The sequence below is a fragment of the Phyllobates terribilis genome, unplaced genomic scaffold, assembly GCF_046119375.1.
Source record: "Phyllobates terribilis strain yellow unplaced genomic scaffold, ASM4611937v1 Scaffold_13__5_contigs__length_258822181, whole genome shotgun sequence".
Classification (NCBI taxonomy): Eukaryota; Metazoa; Chordata; class Amphibia; order Anura; family Dendrobatidae; genus Phyllobates; species Phyllobates terribilis.
The window spans coordinates 27,989,027-27,998,705 of NW_027362773.1; the positions used below are offsets into that span (position 1 = coordinate 27,989,027).

The 9,679-nt window shown below is 43.4% G+C and overlaps 1 protein-coding gene across 1 annotated transcript; it reads right to left on the bottom strand.

Annotated features, from left to right (window-relative positions):
* Positions 1-2,957: 2,957 nt before the first annotated feature.
* Positions 2,958-9,236, bottom strand: FTH1 (ferritin heavy chain 1). Its single transcript, XM_073657995.1, has 4 exons — positions 9,003-9,236; positions 6,059-6,205; positions 3,505-3,630; positions 2,958-3,215 (listed from the first exon to the last, which is right to left on the bottom strand). Exons 1-4 carry the CDS (start codon positions 9,102-9,104, stop codon positions 3,057-3,059), a joined length of 534 nt encoding a protein of 177 aa, XP_073514096.1. The 5' UTR covers positions 9,105-9,236; the 3' UTR covers positions 2,958-3,056.
* Positions 9,237-9,679: the final 443 nt, after the last annotated feature.

Here is a 9,679-nt window from a genome sequence, read left to right on the forward strand (position 1 = left end):
TTCCCGGCACTTTGCAGTGAGTTGTAGGACCTGTGCTGACGTCAGAGTCATGTGACGGGTCACGTGACGCTGACGTCGGCAGGTCTTTCAATTCAAAGTTGCCGGGAGAACGGAGTGAGCAGGACAGCGCGGGCCATCGGAGGCAAGTATATACACTCTCTCAGGTCACACTATATAAATCCATGCAGTTTGCATGGATTTATATAGTGTGACCTAGTTGTCAAGCACTTTCCAGGTGATGCAAAAAAAAAAAAAAAAAAAAAAACCGCCTGGAAAGTGCTCGTCAATCTGCATGCGGAAACTCATGTGAATCCGCATGTATTCTGCAGGAAAACCGCATGCACAGTCTGCATGCGTTTTTTCTGCCAGGGAGATGCAGAAATGTTCTGCTTCATTTCTGCATCGTGTGCACATACCCTTAATGTAGGAAGCTGTGAGATGCTTAGAACATATCCCACACTAAGTTTATAGGCTTTTCAGATTTAGGAGTCTGGTCTCCAAGAAAAAACCTCAAAGACCAAGAGTAATCCCTCAGCACCTGGAGCCAGGTTCACCTACAAGAGCCTGGGCTGAAGGTTGGCCAGCAGGTCCCATGCTGGGGTTGGCTGCAGAGCCTATGGTGGATGAGATGTAGTCGGAATGAACAGTTGACCCTAGAAAGCATACCTGGAGCCTCGCAGGCCTGCTACGTAACATGTTTTCTATTTTCTGCAAGATTACTTTAGTTAGAATTTTGAAACTCTAGGTATTCCTCAGGTATATAGTTGTTAGTAATTTCCAGTTCATACATTTTTATGTTATAGGCCTTTCGGTAAAACAACTCTTTTTTGGGACTACCCCATATTCACATACCTGGGGCCTTTTAGGCCTGTACTTGGTTTACATGTGATCTTCAGTCTTTTTGTCTGTACTGTTACTTAGAAGGAAAACATATCGCTTCCGGAAGAAAAAAAAACATGGAAAAATATAAAAGGAACTATATGGTTATATTGCCCTTACTCTTCTGGTAGGGTGTACAAAATCATACAAAGTTCCAATCAGAATTATTTCTGAACCCTTTTTCAGATCCACACTATAAAGCTACAATGTCAGTCAATAGATTTGAGAATATTTGGAGAAGCCTTCATTTTGATAAGAGAACTTGTCCTGTGAGGTTGGAAACAGATAAATTATCCCCTATTAGCTACATCTGGAATCTTTTCATCAAAAACTGTACAAAGCTTTACCATTCTAATTACAATGACAGCGGATGAGCAACTTCTTGCCTTTAGGGGACATTGCAAATTCATTCAGTATATGCCCAGTAAACCTGCCAAGTATGGCATAAAGATTTTCTGGATGTGCGATTCTACAAGCTATTATGGCATGAATGGTCTGATTTACTGTGGCAAAGAAGCTGATGCTCCAGTCCAGAAAGACCTGTGTTCTGACATCGTAAAAAAAATTGCAGTACCAATTTTCAATTCTGGAAAAAAAATATAACAATGGACAACTACTTTACCAATCTGGAACTGGGCAAATTTTTGCTTCAGAAAAACTCACTTGTTGGTACTATGAGGCCAAACCACCGCAAAAGTCCTCCAATCATGAAGCACAATCCCAAGCGACCACTTTGAGAAGGTCTTTGGTTTCTGCAATCAAGCAACAATGGTATCTTATAAAGCAAAGAAAGAAAAATCTGTGATATTACTGAGTACAATGCATCATGATGGAAGTATTGACACCGATGACTGGAAACAAGCCTGAAATCATACTGCATTATAATAAAACAAAAGGAGGTGTGGACAAGATGGATGAAATGATTGGAGAGTATTCGTGCAAGAGGCAGACAAAATGTTGGCCTGTAGTTTTTTTTTTTTTTTTTTTTTATATCCTTGATGTGTCAGCCCTCAATAGCTATATTGTTTATAGTGAAACTCATCCAGTATTCCATGCCAACAGGAAGGACAAGAGATGTCTATTCTTGACGGAACTTTGCTATGAACTTTTGATGTGTACCATGGAGCGAAGCAACACGAAAAGCTTGCCAAGGCAAATTACAGAAGCTATGATCCGATGTGGTATAAATTTTCAGGAACATCCAGAGCCAAGTAGGGGGGAAAAAAAAAAAAAAAAAAAAAAAAAAAAAGCGGTTATATTTGTCCAGCAAAGAAGGCAAGGAAATCTGAGCGTTTCTGTACTACTTGTGGACAAAGTGTCTGCAAGGAACATTCTTCTGAAAAAATGTGAAAATTTTTGGGGTAATCAGTAAAGTTGTAAAGGAAAGTTTTTGAAAAGAAATATTACTGCACCATGTTTACTACAACTTTTATATAAAAAAAACTTTGACAAAAAAAAAATTAAATATCTATATATAGAATGCATATATTGGGCATTTTAAGATGGTGTAATTACTTTTGTTTTATGCACATTATAATGTTTTAAAATATTCACATCTCAAATAAACTTTGAGAAGTATTTCCATTTGAGTTACTCCATGTTATTTGCACACAGGCCTAAAAGGCCCCAGGTATGTGAAAGTGTAGATTTCTATGGTTGCGCGTTCTAGGGTTAAGGAGCTTCGAGGGCAAGAATCTTTAATTGAGGCAGCTGAGTAACTACAGGGGTCCAGACACCCATCTGTGACATCATAGGAACTTCCAAAAGTAGAGCAGCAGCCTCATCTAGACTGTAAGCCCTCCAATGTCATTGCATCACAATATCCGCACAGATTTTTTTATATTTAGAGATCTGGGTCTTGATTCTATAGAGATAACAAGATGTGCCTACATTAAAGTCAGCTAAATGAGGCCCTAGCCTATGATCCACATTATGCAAGTTCTGGCGTGTAGAGATAACACTGTCCTATTGAATCAGTCACCCCTGTGGACTAGGGTAGGCAGTGAAGTCATCTGTACCAACGCTGGAAAGATAAAACGCCTGGAACATACAGAAGTGATGAGACTTGTGAAGCCACATATAGTAGAGGATTTATTGAGTCAAAATATAGCAAGAAACAAAATTGCACAAACAAACATTAAAAAGGAAAGTGTACATCAAGCAGGACAAATGGGAATTTAGTCGTGGGATTCCCCTAGTGTGTGCTTGTCGAAGAGGTATTCAGCCATGCCATTCTGGGGGGCTCCCAGTCGCCGGAGATTTGTCACATGGTCACCCAGTTCCTTCATCGATTTCACCTGCTCATCAAGGTAGTGAGTTTCCAAGAAGTCGCAGAGCTGTGACATACAGAAGGAGTTTAGCTGTGCAGCAGCAATACTAGCCAAGGTTACATTTATCACAAATTCTAAGACAAACTGATTCCAACTCTGGGAACAGCTGAGACTACTATTCAGGGCAAAAAAGTTAAATCTAAAATGTTTCCATGAAGGCAAAGGGCTGATCACATCTCGTTTTTACAGACAATCGCAATCTATAGGTCTGTCACCCAAGTGATGTGCTGAAGTGACATTAATAGGATTATCAGTAGGGTGGAGAGTTCAGCAAGTTGTCACAGCAGTCACTTACATGTGGATCGTTCCGATCAGTAGACAGTTTGTGCAGATCCAAGAGGGACTGGTTCACGTTCTTCTCCAGCTGCAAGGCACATTCTAGGGCTTCCAGCCCGCTGCCCCACTCATCCCGGTCTGGCTTCTGCAATTAATCAATACGATCAGACTGATAAACACATTCATGTATCTTATGAATCTGCAGAGTGCTTGGGGTTATGAAATCATCAAGTGGTGTCAAAAACCCTGATCCCACAATAGTATACTGTGGCCATTGGATGAGCCCTGCAGTCACCTCTTACCTGCCATCATCTTTGGCAGGAGATCGTTCACAGGACTGCCATCTGAAAGCTTCAGAATGTCTATGAGGCCACTGGACCAGGGCCCTGTGAGTATACGACTCCTCTAGTGGCCATTTATTTTCATAAAGCATGCTGTGGTGTACCATCAGCCTGTCCAACAAAGGCGACAGGACATGTTGGTGGACGATACACGGTACGTCAGCTGTCAAAGAAAAATTCAGGACTACCACCATGACTGATGTACTTGCAGGATAGGAACTGGGGCAATATACAGATCTTTTAACTAACAGCTGCTACAACAATTGTAAAGGTAGCAGTTAGAATTTATTTTTATCACTAGTTATTAAAGTGACAGTGCATCTGTTATACTGAAAGGAAAACCCAACTCTATGGACAGGTTAATGCACTTCAGGGGAGTTGAGCTGCCACATACAAACTGAAAATGTCCGGTGGATAAAAGCAGCCCCATGAGCACGGCCTAGGGTGACTACAGGTACCTTAGGACAACCACCTTACTGAGAACAGAAATAGGTCTAAGGCTATGTGCCCACGATGCAGAAGTGAAGCAGCATTTCTGCAGGGTCTTGGCAGTCAAAAACATTCATGGATTTTACTTGCGTTTTTTCAAGTCCAATGGGACCTCAAATCCGCATGCAGAAACACAAATAATGGACATGCTGTGGATTTTTGCAGATTTTCATTGGGGGATCATGGGGCACAGATTACCAAGCGTTTTTTAAAGCGTTTCTGCTGCATCAAAAACGCATAGTGGGCACACAGCCTAACACTGCTTCCATTCACAGGATCTGTAGCTCATCATTAACAGATGAACACAAGTGTACCCGAGAAGATGCATGCATCACCCGTCCTTTCACAGAGCTACTGTTATCTAAAGCCCAGATTGGTAGAAAGAACTAACCAGCACACTTGGGAAATGAGGGCGATATATATCCTTACCATTTCCAAAAGCAAGAGTGGGATCAAGCATGAGTGGAAGGACCACTGAGATAGTTAAAAGTGTGTGAAGCTTTTAAGCTTTTTTTTTTTTAATAAAGAAATCTTAGTTTATTCAGCCTCCTTGAAATACATGAATAAATGGACAATGGATGTTACCATGTCTTGTTACAAAGAGGATGACTTAATTAAAAGTTTTAGCTGCAATTCTACCATGTAATAGTGCATAGCGATCTCCTGAAGAATATAATATTTAACAGATGTGAATTGACAGGTCCTCAGTGATATATGGAGGCCACAGCACAGCTACAGAAGCATTACACACTTCTTCCATATTGGTCTTGGAACATTCACAAATAATCACATTAAGTGATGAAAGCCCTTCCCTACTCATTTCCCACTTCATGGAAGTCACTGAAGTCTCACCCACCATCTACTTCAACCACTGATGTTAACCCCTTCCTGACAGCAACCATTTTTTTGCCAATCCACATTGCCATTTTTTCAACAGCCATAAGTTTATACTTCTGTCCACAGCCATTCGATGGTTTTCATGCAATGTATTGCAAACTACTCATTTGGAAAGTTTTTGTAATTGTTTTAGGTTTTGTTTTATCAGCATTTGTGGTAAAAAGAAAAAAAAACTGGCAGTGTGATGCCCCAGATCATTACAACTACAGTGCTAAATAAATCCATATTTGTCAAGAAAAAAAAAAATTTGTCATGCAAAACTTGTCGTTAGCATTGCTATTTTCCAAGAATGGTAAAATTTTCTTTGAGTTGGAGCTGTGTGATCAATTGCATTTTTTTTCCAGTGATGCTACATAGGCTCAGGTTTTTTATTCCTGCCTATCAGGTTCAACCTCTCCACCAATAGCTTAATTATGGCATTTGTTTAGCACTATAGGAAATTTGCTACATCAGGTGTGGATTGTGTATTTTTTTGGAGTACCCTTAGGTAGGATCAGGATTTTTACTATATACTGCACTACTATAACAGCAGCCACAGGCTGGTCTTCATAAGAGCACTGTAATAACAGGTACAGGTGACCTCAGCAATCCATCCACAGCAGTTAGAGGCCGAGTTACAGTTATCCACCACTAGGAAAAATGCAGCCCGAGACGGGACCTAAGCGTGATCCTACCATTACAACCAATGTCGTTAGGGGGCTAAAGGTCAGCATTTCTCTTTGGCAGGCAGTTTAGTTTATACAAGGCCATTTTTAGTAGATTCCTTTATTGTACAAGTCAGAACCAGAGTTTGATCCTGTCAATAATTAAACACTACAGCAGGTGAATAGGGTAAAGTCTTCTTACCCTCACATCCTGCAAAAAAATCCTTCCTCCACGTTGATTCTGCAGCTTCATAAGCTTCTCGGCATGCTCCCGCTCCTCATGGGACTGATGCAGAAAGTATTTTGCAAAGTTCTTCAATGCCACATCATCACGATCAAAGTAATAAGACTATAAAGAAGAGAAAATAAAAGTTAACCGATCCAGAGCTAGAACATTAGACCCCAGTATTTCAATGCTTTATAATCTGCCACTAAAAAGTATGTGGATTTAGACCTACTTTATGTACAGGCTATACAAAACACCAGTTATTGCACTTTTAGAACTACTGGATGCTCTTGTTACCAGGATGTTTCAGGCCCATGCAAGGTCTCAGCCCAACAATAGTCTTATAACTCACAAGTGTTGTATACTGTGATCAGTATTATGAAGTGTGACAATCCCATACACAATTCCAGTTTGTGTACTGCCTCCTCAAAGCACTATATACAGGGGTGCAGGCACTGGTAGACAGTCAATGATGCCTTCTAGCCAGCAGAGGGCAGTGCAAATAAACACTTCTAACCCATATATCGCACATGGTGTAAAGTTCCTCCCATCACGTACAGAAAACGTTCCTGGAGGTCATCATGTCTTTGTATTGTAGGTAACACGAGGCGACAATGTATATGCCTGGAGTTTAACCTTCCCATTGCTGCAGCACATCAAGTGCAGAGACATGGCAGAGTGCAGCATTGAAGGAACTAGGGCAAAAGCATCTGGCATATCACCCAAGACGTGCTTATATAAGGCTGCGTCCGCCCACTCAGCATTTCTTGTACTAGAACAGATGCATCATAGGAGCAAGTCTAATCTGAGCCATCAGAGGGGTGCACCAACTCTTGAGCAACGAGAACGCCCAGCATATCCTTAAAGACCGGGTACAAGAGGACAGTTTTGTCCTTTCAGCTGCTCCCATGAGTTAGTTTTTAAACTGGCAAACCTTCCATAGATACAAGTTTTGTTCATTTTCATCATCTCTACCACATCTACATAGTTACTTAGCCACAGCCACTTAGGCTATGTGCCCACGTTGCGGACCTGAAGCATATTTTTTACGCTTCTCCCTGGCGGGAAAATCGCATGCGGATATTACATGCGGTTTTCCCGCCAGGTAGAAGCGTTTGTGAGGCGTCTTTGCATGCATTTCCGCATGCGGGTTATCAAGCACTTCTCCAAGCATCACTTGGAAAAGTGCTTGACAACTTGTTCAGAATGGTAAAAAATAAAAAAAATAAAGTTTATACTCACCTTCTGATGCATTCTCTGCCCCGTCCGGAGTCTTGAACGGCTCACGCTGTTGTGTGCAGGACCTGCGGTGACGTCATTGAGTCATGTGGTGGGTCACATGACTCAATGACGTGGCAGGTCCTTCAGACAACAGCGCGACGGAGGGAAAACATCATAAGATAAGTATAAACTTTATTTTATTCTTTTTTTTACAGGTTCTTTGGTACCCAGGTCTGGATGAGAGTCTCCTCTCCTCCAGACTTGGGTACCATCCGCACATTGATTCCGCTGCGCTTCCGCAAAATTAATGAACATGCTGCGGATTTTTGACTGCAGCATATACGCTGCGGAAAAATCCGCAGCATGGGCATTGACTTTGCGGAATGCCATTGGGGACCATGGGGTGCGGATCTACATGCGTTTTTCAAGCGTTTACGCTGCGGAAATTCCGCAGCATATACGCTTGAAAAACGCTACGTGGGCACACAGCCCTAGTCAAGGCCATAAAAGCTAGAGTTAAATAAGGGCCAGATATCTGGAGCCATATGACAGATTTATATACCAGGGAAAAAGCCACACTAATGGTGTACAGGGGAGAAGGCTACTTTAGTTCTGGTGACAGCTCATCTATAACTGGGTTCATAGCTTCAATAATCCTTAAATTAAATATTTGCTTTTAACAAACCAGACCTAGGCAAAGTCACTGGACACAGGCTTACTGCTATGGTGCAGATCTGCATTAATAGGCCCCATCTGCTGGGCCACACCCTTTACCTCTACTATAGCCAACATCTGCTGGGTCTGATATCAAACTGGTCCTGGCAGATAAGAAACTGGAACCAGGCCTAGGGTGTAGTTATGGGAAGGAGACAACAAAGTCCTTATGCCAAGCACAAGTCTGAGTAACAGGCCTGCAGGGTGAAGGTGCCACCTATAGGGTGGTAGGAGTAGGCATCTAACTGCTTCATACACAATCACCCTATAAGAGTAATGCACAACCCCTGTCTGCATGCAGTCATGGGGCACCCAGGCCCCTTAAATACACCTCACCCACATCAGTCCTAGAGACCAGGCTGTCAGCCATCTAATCTGCATAGTGAGGGGATGGGAGGGGTTCTGCAAGATTTACAGCTCCCATAGAAGTGAATGGCATGAGCTACACTTGAGCTAGATGGAGGGGGTGGGGAAGAAACATCAGATTTATATGGCAGATCCAATAAGCAGAATGTGAATGCCCCCTTAGCTCAGAAACCCCCACGTGGGCTGATAAACAAGCCCTCCCCTGCTGGGCGCCCCCTACCGGCTGGGCATGGGGATGCTCCGCTATAAGGGCCAGCAGCACAGGAGCCGGAGCGGGCAGTAGATGGTGCCCAGGACAGACACTGGAGTCGTGCACAGGAGTCCGCAGCCGCCAGCATTGATGGGTCTCCTGACATGGCAAGATGGAGGCTGCCACATGCTGCAGCCAGGGATCAGCAGCGCCCCCGGTACAGCCCAGGAATTAGAGGGGAACACCAGGTGCAAGGAGCAGCGCGGCTAGGGGCTGCAGAGTGCGGCCAGACCCCGCACGGAGAGACGACATGAGCCAACAGCACCTTGGGAGTTGTAGTCCCAATGCACGCCGCTATATGACGTGCACCATAATAACAGCCACCTGCGGTAAGCGCGGGGCGCCCAGCACTGCGGGCTCGGTACTCACCATGGAGAGGTACACATAGGAGGCGTACAGCTCCAGGTTCACCTGCCGGTTGATGGCGGCCTCACAGTCCTGGTGGTAGTTCTGACGGATCTGGGAGCTCATGGCTGTGGATTATTGGGTTCCGTCCAATCACTGTTGAAGCGGGAACCGTAATAATATTCTCTACACTGCGCTGTATCTGACGTTGCACCGTCCCGCTGTGTTATATATACGCGGAGTGACGTCACCCAATCCCAAGCGCTGCCAAGGAAACTGCCCCGCCCCTTATCAGTGACCTGCAGCCGGTTGCCATCTTTGTTTAGGGCAGAGTCTAATGTCTATGGGGATAGTAATAGAGAAAAAAAATTCTGAGATTGTAATTCTGAGGTAGGTTAAAGGTGTGTAAGGAATCTGTGCTTAACGTTTATTTCTGACTTTTTGGGTAACTGGAAAAGCTGAAAATCTCAGTTGCCCGAACTAAAGATGGCCACTAGGTCACGTGGTCACGACATAAAAACAAACATGTTTGTGTAATGTGGGGCAGATGTTACTGCGAAGTGGCGTCATGCGATAACTAGGCGGCTTATAGTGAGATTCCTGTGCTATAGAGGTTATTAGCAGGTGCCATAATTAGTGATGCTGGAGAGTAAACAGGTTCTGGCCTTTAATTAAAGGAAATGTCCACTCTCTGCACATAT

What these genes read in the sequence shown, in the direction of transcription:
- FTH1 (XM_073657995.1), bottom strand. Translation starts at nt 9,104, where the DNA reads ATGAGCTCCCAGATCCGTCAGAACTACCACCAGGACTGTGAGGCCGCC. An exon ending in CCTATGTGTACCTCTCCATG is followed by an intron (nt 6,206 to 9,002) that starts GTGAGTACCGAG and finishes TCTTCTTTATAG; the next exon opens with TCTTATTACTTTGATCGTGA. An exon ending in CTGATCGGAACGATCCACAT is followed by an intron (nt 3,216 to 3,504) that starts GTAAGTGACTGC and finishes TGTATGTCACAG; the next exon opens with CTCTGCGACTTCTTGGAAAC.